At 38.7% G+C, this 20642-nt stretch overlaps 6 protein-coding genes across 9 annotated transcripts; 3 read left to right on the top strand and 3 right to left on the bottom strand.

Moving 5' to 3' along the window:
- Positions 4578–5615, top strand: LOC104772058 (60S acidic ribosomal protein P1-1). The gene is made up of 3 exons (XM_010496709.2): positions 4578–4653; positions 4837–4926; positions 5147–5615. The coding sequence occupies exons 2-3, from the start codon at positions 4855–4857 to the stop codon at positions 5420–5422; spliced, it is 348 nt and encodes a 115-aa protein (XP_010495011.1). The 5' UTR covers positions 4578–4653; positions 4837–4854; the 3' UTR covers positions 5423–5615.
- Positions 6079–15885, bottom strand: LOC104772057 (sister chromatid cohesion protein PDS5 homolog A-like). Of its 2 annotated transcripts, none has more exons than XM_010496707.2 (33): positions 15579–15885; positions 14600–14803; positions 14335–14516; positions 14115–14241; positions 13789–14007; positions 13386–13602; positions 13168–13313; positions 12931–13076; positions 12646–12795; positions 12500–12548; positions 12203–12394; positions 11930–12112; positions 11630–11784; positions 11386–11512; positions 11136–11285; positions 10970–11029; positions 10668–10804; positions 10475–10592; positions 10241–10375; positions 9945–10141; positions 9664–9814; positions 9370–9516; positions 9133–9219; positions 8483–9058; positions 8287–8379; positions 8104–8183; positions 7814–7865; positions 7639–7725; positions 7481–7518; positions 7292–7357; positions 7033–7163; positions 6576–6883; positions 6079–6479 (listed from the first exon to the last, which is right to left on the bottom strand). In XM_010496707.2, the coding sequence occupies exons 1-33, from the start codon at positions 15669–15671 to the stop codon at positions 6429–6431; spliced, it is 4854 nt and encodes a 1617-aa protein (XP_010495009.1). In that variant the 5' UTR covers positions 15672–15885; the 3' UTR covers positions 6079–6428. The 2 variants fall into 2 exon arrangements, with proteins under 2 accessions (XP_010495009.1, XP_010495010.1); XM_010496708.2 differs by having other exon boundaries at positions 6576–6880.
- LOC109131439 (tRNA (guanine(9)-N1)-methyltransferase-like) lies at positions 16047–19132 on the top strand. Its single transcript, XM_019242481.1, has 3 exons — positions 16047–16894; positions 17024–17316; positions 19049–19132. The coding sequence occupies exons 1-2, from the start codon at positions 16103–16105 to the stop codon at positions 17261–17263; spliced, it is 1032 nt and encodes a 343-aa protein (XP_019098026.1). The 5' UTR covers positions 16047–16102; the 3' UTR covers positions 17264–17316; positions 19049–19132.
- Positions 17324–18122, top strand: LOC104772055 (tRNA (guanine(9)-N1)-methyltransferase-like). Its single transcript, XM_019242483.1, has 2 exons — positions 17324–17616; positions 17746–18122. Exons 1-2 carry the CDS (start codon positions 17332–17334, stop codon positions 17983–17985), a joined length of 525 nt encoding a protein of 174 aa, XP_019098028.1. The 5' UTR covers positions 17324–17331; the 3' UTR covers positions 17986–18122.
- On the bottom strand, positions 18199–19014 carry LOC109131273 (nuclear transcription factor Y subunit B-6-like). The gene is made up of 2 exons (XM_019241988.1): positions 18857–19014; positions 18199–18720 (listed from the first exon to the last, which is right to left on the bottom strand). Exons 1-2 carry the CDS (start codon positions 19012–19014, stop codon positions 18360–18362), a joined length of 519 nt encoding a protein of 172 aa, XP_019097533.1. The 3' UTR covers positions 18199–18359.
- Positions 19209–20411, bottom strand: LOC104772056 (nuclear transcription factor Y subunit B-6). 3 transcript variants are annotated; one of them, XM_010496704.2, is made up of 2 exons: positions 20270–20411; positions 19209–19998 (listed from the first exon to the last, which is right to left on the bottom strand). In XM_010496704.2, the coding sequence occupies exons 1-2, from the start codon at positions 20337–20339 to the stop codon at positions 19370–19372; spliced, it is 699 nt and encodes a 232-aa protein (XP_010495006.1). In that variant the 5' UTR covers positions 20340–20411; the 3' UTR covers positions 19209–19369. The 3 variants fall into 3 exon arrangements, with proteins under 3 accessions (XP_010495006.1, XP_010495008.1, XP_019098027.1); XM_010496706.2 differs by having other exon boundaries at positions 19209–19980; positions 20270–20401; XM_019242482.1 differs by lacking the exon at positions 20270–20411 and adding an exon at positions 20050–20258 and having other exon boundaries at positions 19209–19980.

Raw genomic sequence — 20642 nt, 5'->3', positions numbered from 1 at the left:
TTAGTCCCGCACCATATATGGTGAGTATTCATTAAGCAGTGCGTTTTTTGTTTCACAATACATAACAAAAAGTTAAAGCGGTTTTCCTTTTTTAGTTTTTCAAAAACCGCAAATCATGTATAATTATGTGATTGGTGTATTTATTGCCGATTGTCATTTTTTGGAAAAACGCGCCGCTTTATTTGGTCACCATTCAAGGCCTTAGTGGTATTTCACATTTCATATTTCATTTAGACTATAATGTTTTTTTATCATTCCACGTTTCATATGGACTATCCTGTCTTTCAAAAACAATTGCAACGCAAACTAATTGTGTTTATCCGTATAACTTATTTAGTGTACATAAATACAATAATAAAAATATATTTATTTTATTTAGATTTAATATACTTTATATCAACTGTATAGATGAAGATCTAAACAATGCTTTACGCCCCAAGAAATGTATTCCAATTATCCATGTATCTCCCAAATCTCTCTTTGCCCACTTATATCATACCTTTATTTGGATCTTTGGAACCAATTGTCCGAAGACTGCAATTGGAACGGAATCAAACATTGTTGATATGTTGGAACAAAAGTTATTTGCAAACCCTACCTTTAGAATCATCCACATATACATCTCAAGACTATCAATGTTTAATGACAGTCGATATTATGACCCCGACTCTATGGAGCGGTGGTTACCGGAGTGTTTTGAACCCCTCCTATCATTTCATCTGATTCATGAGCCCTCGCAATTGTTACTTTGCAACACCTGGCCTGATATAAGAAGATCGAGGAATAACGACATTATGATTTCCTCTCTAAGGAGAGGTGATTACCGACACTTCCCTCACCTTCTCTCCACATCTCCCATGTGCCTGGAGACCTGTCAAATGCAACCAACCAATGTCATGGAGATTATCACCTCTTTACAAAGTTGGAAGAGTATCAGCATTATGACCCCAACTCCATGGAGATGCGGTTACCGAAACCCTTGCAAGAACACCATACCCGTTTCTAAACCCACAACCACCATCCTCCTTGACAATGAGCTTAGTCTCTCAATCATGGAGCTCTTCTCAATGTCCCAATGTCTAGTGATAAGGACTATGTACCATGTTTCCACTCTGCTTGTGAATGTGGAATCGACTCTCCTTGGACTTCCTTGTGATTTGGTGCTTCCTTGCTCAAGCTTTCAATATCTCTTGGATATGTGGTTGAAATTTCTATCCCTTTTATCTGTTCTTAGTTATGTTTGTATCTTTCTTGAATCTTGCCCTTTATTGGCTAAAACTCTAAGCATTGTAATCTTTTCCCCAAATGAATGAATGAATGAATGAGAGGCTTTGCATACAAAAAAATGTATACTAGATGAGTTGTACAACTTAAAATATATAACATCTATGAACCAAATAGTCGATTTTGGGGGTGGGTGTCGATTGACACCAAGGGGAGTGTCGACTGACACCAACCAAATCACGGGTTCGACCGGTTTGTTTTAAATCGTCGAATTGGAGCTGTTTGGTTTAAGTGGAATCCCAAACCGGGTTATATAAGTGAGAAGTCAACCTGAGGGTTTCGGGAAAGCCACTTTTTGTTGTTCCAGAGAAAAATGAGAAAAGAGAGTGTTCTTAAGAGATTTTGGAGTTTTTTGGCTTGTTTTGTGAGATATGTTCCTGTGTAGTGGAGATCTGGTTCTAGGAACAAAGGAGAAGCTTTCTAAGGGGTTGGATTCGTCGGTTTTGGTCAAGAACTTCCTGCAAAAGAGGTGAGTGCATGACCATGGCTGATCTAAGCCTGAGATTTCCAGTTATGGTTGATGCATGGTTCCTACGGCTTCTTGTGGTTGTTGGTCGAGTTTTGGACGGTTTGGAGATAGAGAGAAGCAGTTTTTCGACTCTCAGCTTCGAGCAGATTACGTCTGCGGATTTGGTGTCGATCGACACCAGGTGGGTGTCGGTCGACACCAAAGGGTTGACGGTCGACACCAAAGGGTTGACGGTCGACACCAAAGGGTTGATGGTGCGGAGACTTGGCGAGTGTCGGTATTAGGATTTCCGGGTCGAGGAGGGGTATCAGTCGACACTGAGGAGTAGTGTCGGTCGACAACAAGGATCAGTACCGATCAATACTGAGAGGCAGTGTCGATCGATACTGAGATTCAGTGTCGATCGACACTAAGAGTCAGTGTCCGTCGACACCAGGAGGATGTCGGTCGACACCAACCCTTTCAGCAGGCGGCTGATACTTGTTTCCTTAGTTTGTTTGTGTTTATTTAACATTGGATTCTCAGTTGCTTGAGTGTATAGTCTAGTAGATGGAAGAATTTCCTTACTGAGTGTTTATGAAAATATTCATGCATCTTAAATTATATTTGTGGTGCAAGTAAAGACAAAATATGATCGTGGAATCAAGACGATGAAGAAGAAGATGTTCTAAAGGCTTGGTTGTTTGTTCTATGTTGTTGTTTGTTTTATGTTGTTGTTAGTTGCTATAATGGAATGTATTACTAATTTTCTTCCAGCAATCTCACACATATATGTAAATGTGAAACAGAGTAATCATAGTGTTACTCTAAAGGTTGTTTTCAAGAGACAAGAGCTAGCTTTCAACAATCATTACTGCATTACATCAGCTTTGAAGAGAAGTGGAGATATACTCATCTTCAACAACATAATCTTATATAATAAACGAGAGTTCATTTTATAATTTTATTCTAAAACTTGACACTCGTCACCTAAAGAGTTATTATCTGTAAAAAACAACTTGAATCAAAGTAAAATATTATAAAATGTTCAAATTAATTAATATGATTATTAATTTGTTTTGTAATTTCACTCTAATTATAATAAACTAAAATATATTTTAATACATAGATTTATAGAGAAATAGCTGAATACACATTTCATTTTAAAAGAGAACAAAATGTATATTTAAAATTACAATTTGATTAGCTTAAAGTTCATGTCATATATTTATATTTATAGTAATTTCAAATTTTTATATTCAAACCAAAAAATAAGTTCTTTATTCACAATAAATTTACTATTATGAATTTTTCCCATATTTTATTAACTTGCATATTCTATCAAATATTTTGTAACTCTCATATTTATAATCATATCCATATTTTAAGACACTAAATTTTAAGTAATTGCAATTTTTTTTTTGTGTTTATATTATTATTTTCACCTCCAAAGTATTTATCTCTCTCAATGACAACCTTAAACTTTCACCTAATATCTCTCTCTACAACAACCCTAAACTTTCTTAACACAAACAAAAAAACCCTGAAACTATTTCTTCTTATTTTCTCTACTTCTCCTCCTTCCCCACCGCCTTCTTCTACTTTTCCTTCTCCTTCTCCTTATCTTTCTCCTTCTCTTGATCCATCTCGTCGAGTATGTCCCAGTGCTTTTTGATCAAATTGGGTTTGTTGATCCCTTTGATGAACAACTGGATTGAGTTGTGGCAACGCCTGAAATAACACTTAAAACCTTCTCCACCTCATCTTCATCTCCCTCAACCTTCTTCTCATCTTCATCTCTCTTCTTCACAAGAAGAGTAACTTGCATCTTCTTTTTTACCAAAAGAAGACTAAGCTTTGGACCAAAAAGAATTTGGTTTAACTGATAAGGTTGAGAACGAACCAGGACTTTGATAAAAAAAAAAAAAGGTTGAGAAAAACAAAAAAAATAATCAGCGGTGATTAGTGTAGAGATAACCATTGATGATTGAATGTGAAATAAAAAAATTTTAAAAAACACTTGATACTGAAATCCCATTAGCTTGTTCAACCTGCACAAACGAATACATGTGAAATATGTCTGTATATTTAAATTAATGTTTACATTAAATTAATGGTATCGATTAATATATGTAGTTATAATAATTGGTGATCTTCAAATTGTGTAAAACAAGGTGGAAGCACAATACGTAGAATAAACTGAATTTACCGAATATCTCTCTCAACAACAACCCTAAACTTTCACCTAATATCTCTCTACAACAACCCTAAACTTTCTTAACACAACGAAAAAAGTCATAAAACTATTTTTTTTCTTATTTTCTCTACTTCTCCTCCTCCCCCACCGCCTTCTTCTACTTTTCATTTTCCTTTTTTACCAAAAGAAGACCAAGCTTTGGACCAAAAAAAACTTGAATGTGAAATAAAAAAAATTAAAAAAAAAAATCTTGATATTGAGATTCCATTAGCTTGTTCAATAATAGTAAAAGCTGGGTTTAAAGAACAACATGTGAAATATGTCTGTATTTAAGAAAAAAATAAAGTGCACAAAACAGGTACGTAAGACTACCAAAATACGAGATAAGTAATATTTTGTTCGATCAACTTGATAAAAGCGTTATTAGCAGAGTTGGTAATTTTGCTTTTGTGTAAAGGCGACACTTCTTCGGGTTCGACAATTTTTGATGTTTTAACCATATATTTAGGAAACGACGACGTTTCACAATTGTTCTATAAACCCAGCTTTTAATAATATTGGGCCGAGGCCCTAAAAACCGAGACCCAGCAAGGCCTTAAAAACCGAAAACCCTAAATGAGAAAGAAGAAAAAAGAGAAAGCATATAAATATAAACTCATCCGCATCTCGGGTCAGCTCTAACGCCTCCTTGCGCACCTCTTTTGCCTCTCATCTTTGTCAAAAGGTTAGTGTCCGTATCGATTGGTTTTAGCAATTCTTGTGATGTATATAGATGACCAGGTCTTGCTGTTGATTCATGTTTGATTTCTGCTGCTTGTTTGATTTTTTTATAATTCTGGATTTTTATTTTTTTTTGGGTTACGATTTGTGATTGAATTTGTTTTTTTTTTTTCATTCATGGTTACAGGGATAGTGAAAAAAAAAAATGTCGACAGTGGGAGAGCTTGCTTGCAGCTACGCTGTTATGATCCTCGAAGACGAGGGTATTGCCATCACGGTATATATTTTCATTCTACTTTTTTTTTGCTCCATTTTATTATAAACCATGGGGGCTTAGGTTTTGGTCTCATTGCATCGGCAATGAAATTTCTGGCGGCATTTTTTTTTTAGTTGTAAGTAAGTATTTAGGGATTTGTAGGAATGGAACTAAGTGTTTTTGTCTCTCTATGTGTTTGCGGTAATGAAATTTCTGTTTGTTTATCCTTTGAATTTGTTAGGCCGACAAAATCGCCACTTTGGTCAAGTCTGCTGGTGTCGATGTCGAGTCTTACTGGCCAATGCTGTTCGCCAAGATGGCTGAGAAACGTAATGTCACTGATCTCATCATGAACGTTGGTGCTGGTGGTGGCGGCGGCGCTGCTCCCGTTGCAGCTGCTGCTCCTGCTGCTGGCGGCGGTGCTGCTGCTGCTGCTGCTCCTGCCGCTCAGGAGAAGAAGAAGGAAGAACCAGCAGAAGAGAGTGATGAAGATTTGGGTTTTGGCTTATTCGATTAAGAAGCACATTTTGCTTGTTTTTCTTCTTCCTAGTTGGTTTTTTTCGTATCGAGCTATTTACTTTTTTTTGTGTCTCTGGCTAAAGAACTATTAGTTGTTTTTTTTGAACCCATATGTTGTATGACTCAAGTTTCCGGGCAAACCCATCGGCTCGGGCTTTTGTTAGAATTGATTTTGTTTATTTTTCTTTGAATCCCATTCGAGAGAGATAGAAATGAACGCCAATCCATTAAAGCAAAATATCCGGTATGGAGTCAAATTAGCTCTTTTCTGATAAAATCACTGTTTGAAAGCTTTACAATATTAGAAACCGTGAACCGTAGCCAATATTACTGGAGTCCGCCCCTTTACTTTTCTAACGTAACCGTGAAGAACCGTCTACGTGCGGACAAGGTGAGTATTTGCCTAGGCGTGTGGGTTGAGATGAACATTTGTTGGGGACAAGTTCTAGAATGAGAAATATGAAAACCAACTAATCAAGTTTAGAATTAGAGAGATACAGCTTATTCTTTATAATGTCGCCAAGTAATATCATTTTCATCTATAATTCTCTACCCTAAAACGATAAGACTCGTGTATTTTTAAACAGGTTATTCCGCTTATTTTTCTAAGCTCTATACCCTTAGAAAGCGATAATGAGATCTGCAAACGTAAGCTAAAAGAAAGAAGTTTACAGTGAAGAAAAGTGGCAAAGTAATTAAGTCCATAAGAGAATATAGTGTACTTTGGGTTAAGGAATGTAAGTTGTAAATATTACAGAAACAAAGAAACAAAAAAAACAACCCTACAAATAAAACACACACAGAGGCTACAATACATATGACCACATAAGCTTCTGGAGGAGCATCTTCTGCCTATTTATTCATTCCATCATGGTGGTTAGAACAAGTATGTATCACTAACCCTACAAATCTCACACTTTTACCACATATACACCACAGCAATCCAGACACCACCAATACTCGAGAACAAACACCGCAACTCCTTTGCGAGAATTTCTTCTACATTATGTTGCTTTCCTCGAGCTCGACTTACCCACTTTACTTTTCCACGCTCCCTACACACGCATTCAAAAGCAAACACATATCAGAACTCTCTACTCATCTTTCTGGCTATGCTGCTTGTAAGATTTAAGGGAAAGGTAGGTAGATACAAGAGTCTCATTGTCAGAAGTCTCAGCATCGTCTTCAGCCTCAGTCTCCATTTCATTGTTTTCTTGTTTCCCTTCAGTATCTGAGTTGTCATGTTCAGCTTCTTTCCCCTCAGCGTCCCCACTTGACTCTGTTTTTGCATCCTGTATAACTTCCTCCTTGTTTACAACTTCCTCCTCATCCTCGCCTTCTTTCAATGACTTTCCTTCAGACTCTGATTTCTCTTCGCCAGCATCCCCACTATATTCTATCCCTGCTTCTGAACCCGTATTCATTTTTTTTCCTTTTTTCTTACCAGCAACTTCACCTACTGAATCATTTCAAAATAGAATATCTCAGTAACAAAAGAAAATAATATTTTCATGTGTAATAAGTTGCTCATGTATATTTGCACGAAAGTAAATAGGTTGAAAGAGTTAAGAAACAGTAGGGGATGCTGTGGATCCCAGTGGAGCTTACCTGGCGTGGCAGAAGAGCGTCTTTTCTTATTTCTGCTCTCTAATTTCTCATGTTCTAAAGAGAGACTTCTTGGTTTGCCTTTTGGGTCGGCATGTTTTAGGTTTCTCTTTGGAGTTCTTTTCCCTTTTGGCCTAGGAAAGACAGAAGTCCGGGAACAAAAGGTTTAACACAAATGCAGAAGATAAAGAAGAAAAAAAAGATAAATAAAAGCACTAGAACCACTCGTATATTGGATTTCGAATGACAGAATTTCGCTTACGTAGTGGTAATTGGGTCTTCATCCCTCTGTAGCCCATCCGAATTCTTAGGCTTACTTTCAGAAGATCTGAACGAAACAAATCAATGGAACAAAAGAATAAGATTGCTGCGTATAAGATTAAAGACGAATACGAGGCCAACTGCACTACAGAAAGATGCATTATGTGCAGTTGCAGAGAAGAAGTATTACCTTTTCTTATTAGAACTTCCCTTTGATGTTCTGGACTTCTGCAGTAGGTAAAAATACTGTAAGCATATCTATTAAGCTAAAAGGAACAAACTCGGCAGATGACTAGAAATAGACAAGACAGATTGACAACAGAACCCCAAAACCAGAAATCTCAGAACCTTTGCGGGCTTTCCACCGGTGTCTATGAGCTCCCACCGTTCTTTATCTAGGTTCAGTACTTCAACATCTCCATCCTCGTAAAGTATCTGCGATATCATATGGATTAATTACAGAGTTGGCTGGACCAACTAACCCAATAAAAGGACAAGAAGAAGCAAAGTGCTGAAAGCTTACCACATGTCTCTGTTTTGTGGAATCATAAGATTTTACTGTCCCTTCATAAAACCTATTTATTTCACCAAGATGCAACTTCTGGTGAGATAAATGTAGAAAAAGATACCACACTTTGTTGGAAATGAATGATTGCATTAGGTGAATTTAATGTAACAAAATGAGATTAAGAATGGGAACAAAAAGAATTAACTCCTACAGAGTGTAGATTTGCATGGATGTCAGAATAATAAGATTCGAATAAAGACAGAGAGATCAGTTTTGCCACTGTCAATTCGATAAAAGTCGCTTACCGTTTATCCATAGGCCACCATACTTCTATTCTGCAACCAATTAGTTCGTCATTTGCCAATTTACTTTCGTTTGTAGAGCACTGGACAAGAAATTAGGACAGACAAGAAAAGATTTGTTATCCATATGTTCAATTACCACAAAAATGGCAGTGATAAACATCAATGGAAGGTAAAGCTCCACACCTTAGCCAGTCCTGACATGTTTTTTCTTTTTCGCTTCTTCATTGATCCAGAGGCAGACTTCAATTTGCTATCACCACTTTCTGCTGACCTACTCTGCTTTCGTTTGAGTAGAAAAAGTTGCATAGCGATTAAAATATCAATAATTTGAACTAGCGTAAATTAAAACAAAGGGTAAGATGCTATTGATGATCTTTACCCTCTCACTGTAGTTGCCACCTTCGCTTTGAATGTCGAGATCTGTGTGAGCCCAATCAGATTCTGTAAATTTTAATTTCGATGATAAGCTCTTCTTTCTCTTTCGGGGAGAGATGCTTTCTAATATTTTCTCTTGGTCTGAATTTTCGTCGTGCGAGTCCAAAGAGACATTTGTGTCCATGTCTCTCTCTTGATGCAACTCTTCCTCAGAAGCTTTCAGTGGAACTTTAGGACCACTATTTGAGAACTTGAAAGGACTATGGCCAGAAGATGACCTCCGGCGCTTAGGGACTGAAACTACTGATGTTGCATCACCAGTGGAATGTTTGTGTCCATTACTGGATTCAAATTTATTCAGCATTTGCAAGTGATCGAGATTTATCTCTCTCACCATCTTCAAAACATCGACATCATTTTTACCATTTTCATCTTCAGCTGGTACAGATTTACTCTTTTTGCCCTTTCTAGTCTTGGTTCCCTGAGCTCTCAAACGCTCTACAATTTTACCCAGAGGAATTTCATTCCCATCACTTTCCCCATCAATCATAACCTCCTCTTCTGAAGTTTGGGGTATCACCTGAAAGGGAAAATATGAATAAACACAGAAATCACTAGGTACTGCAACTCAGATTTTCAAGTTGAAAAACATACAGATGCATCAGCATGACTCTCCAACTTGAGATCCCTGAAGTGTGCCAGGACAGTCTCATCAGCTAGCCACAATTTCTCCTCACCTACCTGACATGGGTTAGAAAACATAAATCAGGACAAACTATGAGGTCAAAACACAACAAATCAAATACGACAGACAGCTCAGATTGCCAAAGATTACTTGAAGCAAATTCATCATGTTGAACCCACAACCATGAACAGTTTCTGGGTTCTTACCTCAGACTTGTCACCTTCAACCTTTTCCGGAAGTTTGTAAAGCGTCGCAGGCAGTGGTACAGGTGTGATCGCCCCTTGTAGATCAGGATCTTTCTGAGTTAAGTGATTGATTATTGACAGCCCAAGCTCACAGATCGCATGTGAGTTCTGTTAATATAAGTTATGAGATGTCAGGTCCAAGGCACCACAACAGTGTGAAGTAGTGTGACTCATTATACCGGTATGCTTAAAAATCATTAAAAGTAGTCCTGAGACGGCTGCTGTAAAATAAGCTCAAGAAAGTCTTTTACCAACCTTTGACTTTGTTGCATCAGTGACATCTTCTGACTGTTTTATACTATGTAAGATAAAAATAATGGTGTGAAACTCCTGTTCCTTGTCAATATCTTCAGCCTTCCCGTCTTCCTCTTTATGGAGCAACATAGAAATGATCAAGTATAATTGGCTGAAACAAACAATCAGAATTAGTAAGGAAAAAAATATCAATTAAAAAACAAATAAGTGAAATCACTAATTTCACAATAATAGAAAGAGCAAAGTCGAGGCATATAGAGGTGAACTGGAATATAACTTACCGATATATCATTTCATATTCCTTCACGTCTTTGCAATTCTCAACATCAGGACAAGAATGATGTGCAAGTGTGTGAACCAGATAAGGAAGGATATGATGAGGGTGGAGAGTAACTGAATTTGCATCAGTCTGAGAAGAAATTTTCCGCACTTTTGTTTGATAAGAATGCTGTATTATATCAGCTAGGTTGTGTTTCTCCTGTATGTCAATCCAGACGTATAGTTTATAGTCAGATTGTCAACATTTTCGTCTCAGATACATCATATATGTGTTTTCAAGTAAAGGGCGATGACATACCTCTTCTGATTCGAGAACATTTGATCCAGTGATATCAAAAAGGAATGAACAGGCATACTTTGTCTCCAAAACCCGATCCTTTACATACTGATGAATTTTCCCGAGGAATATTTTCTTAGCTGTCGGAAATGGTATCTACAGGAGAGGTTAAGAAAAATGTTAAAAGTTCAAATAACCTAGATCAGAGGAAGGATTAGATGGGAGGTGTGAATTGAAAACAAAGACGGAAGGTACCTCGGGGGTTTTTAAAGTTAAATGAAAGATCTCTATAGGTATCCTATCGTCCCAATGTCTAGAAAGGCGGAGGACTGCCTTTCCAGCAGCAAGTCTCAAATGGGCCTTGTCAACAGAACTGTGGAGAGGTTGAGCATAAGTGCCTTATTTTACAAAAAAATGACCTCTAAGCATATTTAACACATCTACCAACCTTGATTCTAGATCCTCAGATACTTCCCCAAAGGAAAGAATGTTTTTTAGTAATCCAAGAAGGTCATCAACACCCGCACGAAGATGAGCATCCTTAAAAGGCAAGTAGCTCTTAACCAACGTCTTGATCCCATAAATCTATCGAGGAAAAAAAGAGTTTTAAACTAACTGGGCAAGAGAGGAATAACTTGATCAGTTTAACATAAGGTCGAATAACCATTGGCAACTACAAGTGAAGTCTGTTATAAGAAAACTTTCGTCAGGTACCAAATACTTATATTGATATATACATATCTTCTATACCTTCAGTTGACAAATTTCACTTTTGTCATCCCATGATAATTTTTTATCATCTACAGTTTCCTGCAAAGAGATTAAAGTGTCATCCAATAAAAAATGAAAAGAAATCTGGTAAAACCAGTGAAAGATAATGAGGTTTTGCAGTAAATAAAACATTAGAAATACATACACTTTGGAGCTTCAGAATTTTGCTTCTAATAAACTCAACTACTTCGCTTTCCCTAGTCTCATAGACTGGCATCGCAATCTGCGCGATGCATCCAAGACACTGAAGAACAGCTGGCTGATGTCTCTTGTCCTCCAGCATGTCCACGAGTCTCTACAAATCAAGTATAAAACCAGATTTTCCACAAACTAATTATCAATTACAGATAGTGATAACAGTACGCCAAATATTCATGAGAAAACAGAACTGTCACCTTGTACAGAACGGAGAGCGACTTCAGGCCATCATCCTTAGTTATTGATGCTAGTGCGTGCACAGCATACTTAGCTTGCTTGCGGTTTCCTTCTACACAAATCCTCTCTAGTAAAAGGTCCACAGAACTTAAATAGGACAAAAGGAGAAACAATATAAATCAGAAATAGGTAATTAGCGAAAGAAGTGAGCTCAAGCTTGATGAAAAAGAAGAATAGATATATTGACGAAACTGAGATTTTCACCTTGCTACAACAATGAGATTCTCCCGAATAGTACCACCTGCTTTTGCCAGAATTTTTAGAGTACCCTCCTTTATCATTTCATCATCATCTTTCAGGAAACTTATCAGTTCTTCTTCAGCACCATCAAACAATGATGGACAGAAAGATGCCAGGAGCTAAAAAAGTTTAAAGCACAAGCATCAATAAGTAAATGTAAAGATGTTCATGAGCATGGGATATAATCGGCTATAATAAGTACCAATACAAATTTATTGACAGAATGTTAGTAACTCTTGAATGATGCGTCAGATAAGCTATTACCCCTAAGAAGTCCATGCAAGATTGGATCCCCAATACATTTTTAGAAGACTTTCTAGCAGATACTTCCGCTAATATCTCCTTCACATATTCCTTGCTGAATAGCAGATAAGAACACTTTATAGAGAGAGTGCTGAGGAATTCATAGAGAGAATGCTTCTCAGAGAGTATTTTAAGCATATCATCCTGCACAGAAATTAAAACCACAAACCAGTTAGTTACAAGGTTGTTGAAAGTAAGTTTAAATGGAAATACAAAATTTCTTGTTATTCTCACTCGAATCCTGTACGCTTGCATTATGCCAGTGTTTGGATCAAGCAGATTGGTCAAAATTTTCCAGATATTAGCATCTTTCAGTTGATCAAGAATTAAAAAGTTTTGCTCAGTCTTTGGGGGGTCGGAAAATGCACGTGACATAACTCTGAATCCAAATAGGATTTTTTTCTGAACATCAGGAGCATCAGCACTCTGCATTCAGACAGAACATAAGGTTCTAGATGGTGAAACTGAAAAGGGAAAAATTCATACCAAAAATTTATAAACGAAAAAATCTTCAACTAGGTTTGGTCGAACCTGTTGGGTCTGCTTGATTGACAAATATCTTTGCATTTCTTGTTGTATCCTAAAGGTCAAAAATGTATACAAGAACAGTCTTCAATATCGAGAATGGACGGCATGATAACGATCATTCAACATAATTTTAAAAGTCACCAATTCACCTTTGTCTTTGCTCCAGTATTTTCTCAAATGCTTTGGTCTCCACTTTGTCAAACCCAGAAAAGATTTGTATCCAATGCTTAACTTTATCTCTTACAGAGAAACCACTAGGAAACAGTGAACTGCATAGAATATATTCGATTGTATCTGATCTGCAACACATATAGAATAATTCAGAACATCTTTCTCGAAGGTAATGATCATATTCAAGAAGAATTAAGTAAGGCACATATAAATATATAAGAAAAGGAGCCAAGGTTCAAATAATTGTTTTAGATAAGCCCTACCTGAAATCTTTGTCATAAAGACATCTCAAGATTTTTCCAGGAATCCAATCAAAATCACCAGTGCCTACCTTCCCATCAGCACACCGTAAGCAATATACCCGGAACAACTCAGTCAACCTTTCCATTGTGTATGTTTTTACGAGTATCTGATTTAGTAAAAGAACTATGAGTTGAAATGTCTTTAAATTTTTAGCATACAACTATCTAAGACAACCAGACTGAATGCATAAAACGTACAGCTTTGTCTCGAAGCCGTTCAGCAACCAACTTCAAGGTGTCAACTGGAATCGACGTCAATGCACTCACAGCCACATCACAAATAACAGCAACACCGTGTTTGCGGATGTTTTCATCATAATCCAAGAGTCGGTCACAGAGAGCAGCTACATAAGTATTAACACTATAAGTTTAGTCAATTCTAATGTATACTAATGGCATGACAAAGAAAGACTTACATATAATTTGAGAAGCCTCAGCTCTCAAAGGGTCCGAGAGCAAACAGTTCTTAATATGGTCAAGGATGGCCATCCTAACTTCAACAACCCTATCGGTCAGCCTTTTCAGAAACTCCGAAAAAATGGAACCGAACTCTTCGGAGATGACACGTCCAGGCAAGGAAAACAACTCTCCAACCAATCCAACCACTTTCAAACGAGTATCCAGTTTATCAGCCTGTATATGTTAATAGTATGCATTAGGTAGTATTCAATACGAATCAATTTGAAAAGATGAGCTCATACCACATGGAAAGTATTGAAACAACAAATGGACAAAAGTGACTATTCAAACAAAATACATAATAGAGTCATGATAACATGGAGAGAAAGATAGTGGAAAAAGACCAAAAGAAAATTATACCAAAAGCTCTCCAGTGAGATACGGCGCAACTCCGGATAGGGCCTGAGGAGCACAGCGGTACAAATCATAGATAACCTCATGGTAGTCAATTTGACTGCTGGAAAATCGGCTATCTCCAGACATTGAAGAGATTAGGAACTGCTTTATGTCAGATTCAACTTTGGGCGCACACTGCTCTATGACTTTCATAGCAAGTCTTCTTGCAGCATCTGTAACATCCTGCTATCATAAATGCAGAATATGAGCCGTCTGCTATTCCATATAACAACTGAATCCTAAATTAGAATAAAACAAGTGGCCAGAGCCAGCAATGTCAGAATGCTCACACTTCTATTCCGGCCCAATTTAGAGAGTAAAATTAGTAAAAGATGCTCCTGCACATCTTCACTTTCTTCTAAAAGAACAATCATAATGTTTTGCATTGATGAGAAAACAATCTCTGGATGGTCATCTCTGCACATACAGAAATAAATCAATCGTTCGGGGAAGTAGACTTGGTGTAAATCAGCAATCTGAAAAGAAATCTAGGTTGAAAGTGAAACCCACCTAGCAACATCAAGAAATGTAGTAAACACTTGTTTCACCAGATCATCACATTCAAGATCCAACATCATAACACATGACCTGTACTTTGCAACCGTTTCTAAAATGACAACCCTCCTTCCAAATGATGGACCACTGACATCATTCAACCCAGTAAAAGCACTCACAATCAGTTGAAAAATATCCTGAAACAAGAAAAGAAACAGAATAAATCAGTAGAGGACATGTATGTGATCACGGTGGCAGAGGGAAATTCAGGAGAAACAACCTTCATAATATTATCAGTGTAAGGCGCTTCAGGTGCTGTGATACGAGTAATCTCAGAAATGCAGCTTGCAACCAGAAGCTTGACATCCTTGTCTTGATGGTTGAGAATATCAGGTTTAATAACTGCATCAAGGAAAGGCTGAATGCAATTGAGCACTGCAGGTGGTGGAGACTGCTCCAACTCAGAAAGACAAACAGCAGATTCCTGCATGTAGCAACAAACAAACAAGTTAACGAGACATTAAGGCTCAAACGAGCAGCTCTACCATTTAGTCACAGTAGTGTACGGATTATTAAGTATATGATTTTGAGTAGAGAGATATCTTACTAAACTAACCCAACCAAGTCACCCCAACGATACCACCCAAACAGCAAATCACATTTCCACAAAGGTGGTTGACAAAAGAAACATCTAAGTCAATGTAGAAGGCTTTCACAGTTATATATAAATGGAGACTGAAAATTGGGGTAGCATGGCAAGACTTGAAGGGATAAACAAATACTAGCCCAACCCTAAAAACTCGACATTCTAACAGCAGCCAGCCATCATACAAAGGGAAAGCCATAGACACGGAATTCGTTTTCCGAGGAACAAATTGAAAACCTAACAAATAGAAAGCCGAACAATTCAGAATCGAGACTAGTCATAAGTAGCTACATATCTTCCAACAAGAATGGAACAAACCCCAGTTTTTATGCATGACCTAATTTCCCCAATAAACAATCTAGATGAAGAAGGGCAAGCGTTAACGAAGAAGCTGGGTACAAACCAACCCTAATTCGCAACTCCAAAGTGAGAAAAAAAAAAAAACTAGCTCAATTAATGAACATGGAAGAGGATCTACAAAGCTGAAAACTTTATTCGTTTCCAAATTAGGCATAATTTAAACACATGGAAAACAAATTCCCTCCAAAGGAAATATCGAAACTTGGACAAAATTTGTAAAAGAACCAAGGAGAACTAAGATATGGGGAATCACCTTTAAGAGTTTGAGCAACGAATCTTTCGAAACAGGAGTTAGGTCAAGTTTCGATCCGAACTCATTCAACTGTTCCGCCGGCTTCTGAGCCATGGCGAGTGAAACGCAGAAGAACTCTTTAAACCGACGCTGTTCTCGTCTCTTAGAGGTGAGCTACCATGAAGTAAGAAGGAGAAAATGATTTTTCTTTTGTTTTTTTTTTGTTGTTGTTGTTGTGAATTTGATGTTCAGAGTCACTCTACGGAAGAAGAAGAAGAAAGACACATCTGATCTGAGCCCCGATTTGCTGACTTACGGCTTTGTGTTGTGTTTCTCATCGCTTCCTCATTTTCACTTATTTTATATTAATTAATGGTCCCTCACTTTCTCCTCTATTTACCCTTTTTCCCATACAAAAGCCCATTTCTAAACAGGCCTGGACTTTCTAAACTAACGACGCCCTTTAGAGTGACTTTTTCACTTTCTCCTTTGTTTGACCCTTTTTTTTTTTTTTTTTTTTTTGGCTCACTTGCTTTCTCGCGGCAATGGCGGCGGCGACGGGAAATGACAACGACAACGGCTTCGATAACCAGCTTAAACCAGAATCTGAACCGGCTACGGTTAACCTTTCGCCTCCTCTGTCTAAGAACGCTCAGAAGAAGCAACTGAAGCAGCAAAGATACGAAGCGAAGAAAGCTGAGAAGAAGGCACAGGAGAAGGAGCAGAAGAGGAAGGAAGGAGAGAGAAAGCATAAGGAATGGGAGGAAACCCTAGCGAACGCGACGGAGGAGGAGAGGCTGAAGCTGATTGAATCGAGGAAGAGTCTGCGGAAGGAGAGAATGGACAAGAGATGGGAGGAGAAAGAGAAGAAGATGGAGCGGCTTAATCGAGCCAAAGAAGTAGGTCAAAAGATCGTCGTAGATGTTGATTTTGCGCATCTCATGTCTGATTCTGAGATCTCTAGCCTCGTTCAGCAGATTATGTATTGCTATGCGGTGAATGGGAGAAGTACTTCACCTTGTCATCTATGGCTTACAGGAGTCCAAGGGAAGATGAGTGCTGAGCTTGATAAGCTTCCTGGTTTTGAGAAGTGGTTCATTGAGAAGGAAAGTAATTGCTACATTCAGGCCATGGCTGATCAGAAAGATGATTTGGTCTACCTTACGGCTGATTCTGATACTGTTTTGGATGATCTTGACCCCAAGCATATCTACATTATCGGTGGCTTAGTGGATCGAAACCGATTCAAAGGGATCACCATGACCAAGGCACAAGAACAAGGCATCAAAACAGCTAAGCTTCCCATAGGAGAGTATCTGAAAATGTCAAGTTCTCAGGTAAACTAATTAAAAAAGGCCACTTCAATTTGTGCCACACAAAAAAAAAAAATCCTCTCTTTGAGCTCCCCTATGCCGCTTGCTGCTCTGTTTCCTATAATGTAAAATTTTGGTTTTAAATTCATTTAGGTTCTCACTGTGAACCAAGTTTTGGAGATACTCGTGAAGTTTCTGGAGACTAGGGACTGGAAAACAGCCTTCTTCACTGTGATTCCTCAGAGGAAAAGAACCGGACTTGATCCTGTTGGTTCTTCGAAACTGGAACCTCTTTCTGAAGAGCACCAGGAGGAAGACGCTGATGCGGACAAACATGATCATCTGGAGAGGAAAAAGGTATGCGTTGAAGTTCCTCTGGAAAGTAGTAGCTAGATGAATGAAGATTATGCATATGAGAGTTGTTTCTATATCCGCTAAACACTGATTTCNTCCAAGGGAAGATGAGTGCTGAGCTTGATAAGCTTCCTGGTTTTGAGAAGTGGTTCATTGAGAAGGAAAGTAATTGCTACATTCAGGCCATGGCTGATCAGAAAGATGATTTGGTCTACCTTACGGCTGATTCTGATACTGTTTTGGATGATCTTGACCCCAAGCATATCTACATTATCGGTGGCTTAGTGGATCGAAACCGATTCAAAGGGATCACCATGACCAAGGCACAAGAACAAGGCATCAAAACAGCTAAGCTTCCCATAGGAGAGTATCTGAAAATGTCAAGTTCTCAGGTAAACTAATTAAAAAAGGCCACTTCAATTTGTGCCACACAAAAAAAAAAAATCCTCTCTTTGAGCTCCCCTATGCCGCTTGCTGCTCTGTTTCCTATAATGTAAAATTTTGGTTTTAAATTCATTTAGGTTCTCACTGTGAACCAAGTTTTGGAGATACTCGTGAAGTTTCTGGAGACTAGGGACTGGAAAACAGCCTTCTTCACTGTGATTCCTCAGAGGAAAAGAACCGGACTTGATCCTGTTGGTTCTTCGAAACTGGAACCTCTTTCTGAAGAGCACCAGGAGGAAGACGCTGATGCGGACAAACATGATCATCTGGAGAGGAAAAAGGTATGCGTTGAAGTTCCTCTGGAAAGTAGTAGCTAGATGAATGAAGATTATGCATATGAGAGTTGTTTCTATATCCGCTAAACACTGATTTCTCTGTAGCTGAGAATTGGAATCTGGAATGTTTTGTCCCTTTATATGTTTGAGTCAAGACGCATTACGAATTTCACTGTCAATTCGTTTATTAAAGAGATCACATGCATGCGGTTTGGAAACCCAATACTTTATTAACACACATTACCACAAGACAGATCAGATGAAAAACTTCATGTTCTTTCAAGTAGATGACAAACAAAGAAAAAACATCATTTTTTTCTTTTTTGCTTAAACCTTGATTTCATAAGCTACAACTTGGGCCTACTAACAGTTATGACTCCCGCTCTGTCAGCTGTCTACGATATTAGCCATTGTTCTCAGTACTTATGTTGTTGAGTCGGAAATACTTCAACTCTGGGGCCGCTTGCTGCTGAAGATGAACCACTCATCTTTGAATTAGGTTCGTTACCGCTGAAAACAAACCCGCTCTGATGACGATAATGGTACTGCGCCATGTGAATCCCTGGCACAGGCCCGTAGGCTCCGTACTCGCTCATGTTCCCGTTAGGCCTCTTGACCACCAAGCCATTGGTCATACTAACAGATCCAGCACCGCAGCTAACCCCTCGTTCTCCCTCCAACTCTCTGTAGCGGTGGAGGTACAATGTGAGGGGTTCGATGTAGTCATCAAAACCCNCCTCTCTTTGAGCTCCCCTATGCCGCTTGCTGCTCTGTTTCCTATAATGTAAAATTTTGGTTTTAAATTCATTTAGGTTCTCACTGTGAACCAAGTTTTGGAGATACTCGTGAAGTTTCTGGAGACTAGGGACTGGAAAACAGCCTTCTTCACTGTGATTCCTCAGAGGAAAAGAACCGGACTTGATCCTGTTGGTTCTTCGAAACTGGAACCTCTTTCTGAAGAGCACCAGGAGGAAGACGCTGATGCGGACAAACATGATCATCTGGAGAGGAAAAAGGTATGCGTTGAAGTTCCTCTGGAAAGTAGTAGCTAGATGAATGAAGATTATGCATATGAGAGTTGTTTCTATATCCGCTAAACACTGATTTCTCTGTAGCTGAGAATTGGAATCTGGAATGTTTTGTCCCTTTATATGTTTGAGTCAAGACGCATTACGAATTTCACTGTCAATTCGTTTATTAAAGAGATCACATGCATGCGGTTTGGAAACCCAATACTTTATTAACACACATTACCACAAGACAGATCAGATGAAAAACTTCATGTTCTTTCAAGTAGATGACAAACAAAGAAAAAACATCATTTTTTTCTTTTTTGCTTAAACCTTGATTTCATAAGCTACAACTTGGGCCTACTAACAGTTATGACTCCCGCTCTGTCAGCTGTCTACGATATTAGCCATTGTTCTCAGTACTTATGTTGTTGAGTCGGAAATACTTCAACTCTGGGGCCGCTTGCTGCTGAAGATGAACCACTCATCTTTGAATTAGGTTCGTTACCGCTGAAAACAAACCCGCTCTGATGACGATAATGGTACTGCGCCATGTGAATCCCTGGCACAGGCCCGTAGGCTCCGTACTCGCTCATGTTCCCGTTAGGCCTCTTGACCACCAAGCCATTGGTCATACTAACAGATCCAGCACCGCAGCTAACCCCTCGTTCTCCCTCCAACTCTCTGTAGCGGTGGAGGTACAATGTGAGGGGTTCGATGTAGTCATCAAAACCCAGCTTGCTCATTGCCCACAAGACGTCCTCAGCAGTAATGGTCTTGCGCTGTTCCCGCTGGCACCGCTCATTAGCCTCCCCTGTTATGAAGCTGATGTACTCCGAGACACACTCTTGGATCGTCTCCTTGGAGTCGTCTGAGATCTTGGCGTGAGCAGGTAAGATCCTCCGCATGATCCGTATCACGTTGGCGATAGGCATAAACCTGTCTTGCTCCCTCACCGTGCACTCCTCTTCACCACCATTACTGGTTTTGTTAGGCTGGATGAATTCTGAGGGACGCATAGTGCCCTCTGCCACCAGAAAATTAGCTGGTAATCCCGACAAAAATAAGAGAAATGGGAGTTTTAGTGCATAATTACTTTGTTAATTGCCTTCATAGCTAGAAGTTTGAGCTTCTATGACGTCTGCATGCGATGCTAATACACTGGTCTATGAGATTGACAAGCTATTTCATTAACTATTAGCCATGAAAATATGACAGACATATGAATAGAGGGATTGCAGAAAACATCAGAAAATGGTTTCGCATGCAACTGAAGGAAGAAGGCTGTGAAAGACTGATGTGTAGAATGGCACTACCTGGTGCAGGAGGAGTGGTGGTGGTGCCGAGGGATAACTTGCGGTAGCCATGGAAGCCTCCACGTTCCATATCTTTGTTCGAAAATTCACGACTTGGTGTGTTTGTGAATATATAAATAAATAATCAATGCCCGACGCATTTGAAGAAAAGAAGGGAATGAGAGAGATAAAAAGAGTAACTGGAATAAAGCTATAGTTTGGCAAGTGTCAGCATTTACAATTTCAGACCTCACAAGTTCCACAACGTGTCAGCCATAGTCGATGTGACCGAGGATCCTTCTCGTCTCCCTTAGCCGTTACAAAAATCCCAATCACCAACGTATTTGTCTTTTTATTCGAACCTTCTAAACTCAACACACCATACAAATACATA

Source organism: Camelina sativa, chromosome 20 (assembly GCF_000633955.1).
Source record: "Camelina sativa cultivar DH55 chromosome 20, Cs, whole genome shotgun sequence".
Lineage (NCBI taxonomy): Eukaryota > Viridiplantae > Streptophyta > Magnoliopsida > Brassicales > Brassicaceae > Camelina > Camelina sativa.
The sequence above is the reverse complement of the archived record's forward strand: the minus strand, read 5'-3'. Positions and strand labels throughout refer to the sequence as shown.

Coding starts and splice junctions, on each gene's coding strand:
- LOC109131439 (XM_019242481.1), top strand. CDS start 16,103: ATGGCGGCGGCGACGGGAAATGACAACGACAACGGCTTCGATAACCAG. Junction 16,895..17,023: donor TGAAAATGTCAAGTTCTCAG/GTAAACTAATTA, acceptor AAATTCATTTAG/GTTCTCACTGTGAACCAAGT.
- LOC104772057 (XM_010496707.2), bottom strand. CDS start 15,671: ATGGCTCAGAAGCCGGCGGAACAGTTGAATGAGTTCGGATCGAAACTT. Junction 12,549..12,645: donor ATACTGGAGCAAAGACAAAG/GTGAATTGGTGA, acceptor TTTGACCTTTAG/GATACAACAAGAAATGCAAA. Junction 9,059..9,132: donor AGAGTCATGCTGATGCATCT/GTATGTTTTTCA, acceptor TTTCCCTTTCAG/GTGATACCCCAAACTTCAGA.
- LOC104772055 (XM_019242483.1), top strand. CDS start 17,332: ATGAGTGCTGAGCTTGATAAGCTTCCTGGTTTTGAGAAGTGGTTCATT. Junction 17,617..17,745: donor TGAAAATGTCAAGTTCTCAG/GTAAACTAATTA, acceptor AAATTCATTTAG/GTTCTCACTGTGAACCAAGT.
- LOC104772056 (XM_010496704.2), bottom strand. CDS start 20,339: ATGGAACGTGGAGGCTTCCATGGCTACCGCAAGTTATCCCTCGGCACC. Junction 19,999..20,269: donor CACCACTCCTCCTGCACCAG/GTAGTGCCATTC, acceptor CGGGATTACCAG/CTAATTTTCTGGTGGCAGAG.
- LOC104772058 (XM_010496709.2), top strand. CDS start 4,855: ATGTCGACAGTGGGAGAGCTTGCTTGCAGCTACGCTGTTATGATCCTC. Junction 4,927..5,146: donor ACGAGGGTATTGCCATCACG/GTATATATTTTC, acceptor TGAATTTGTTAG/GCCGACAAAATCGCCACTTT.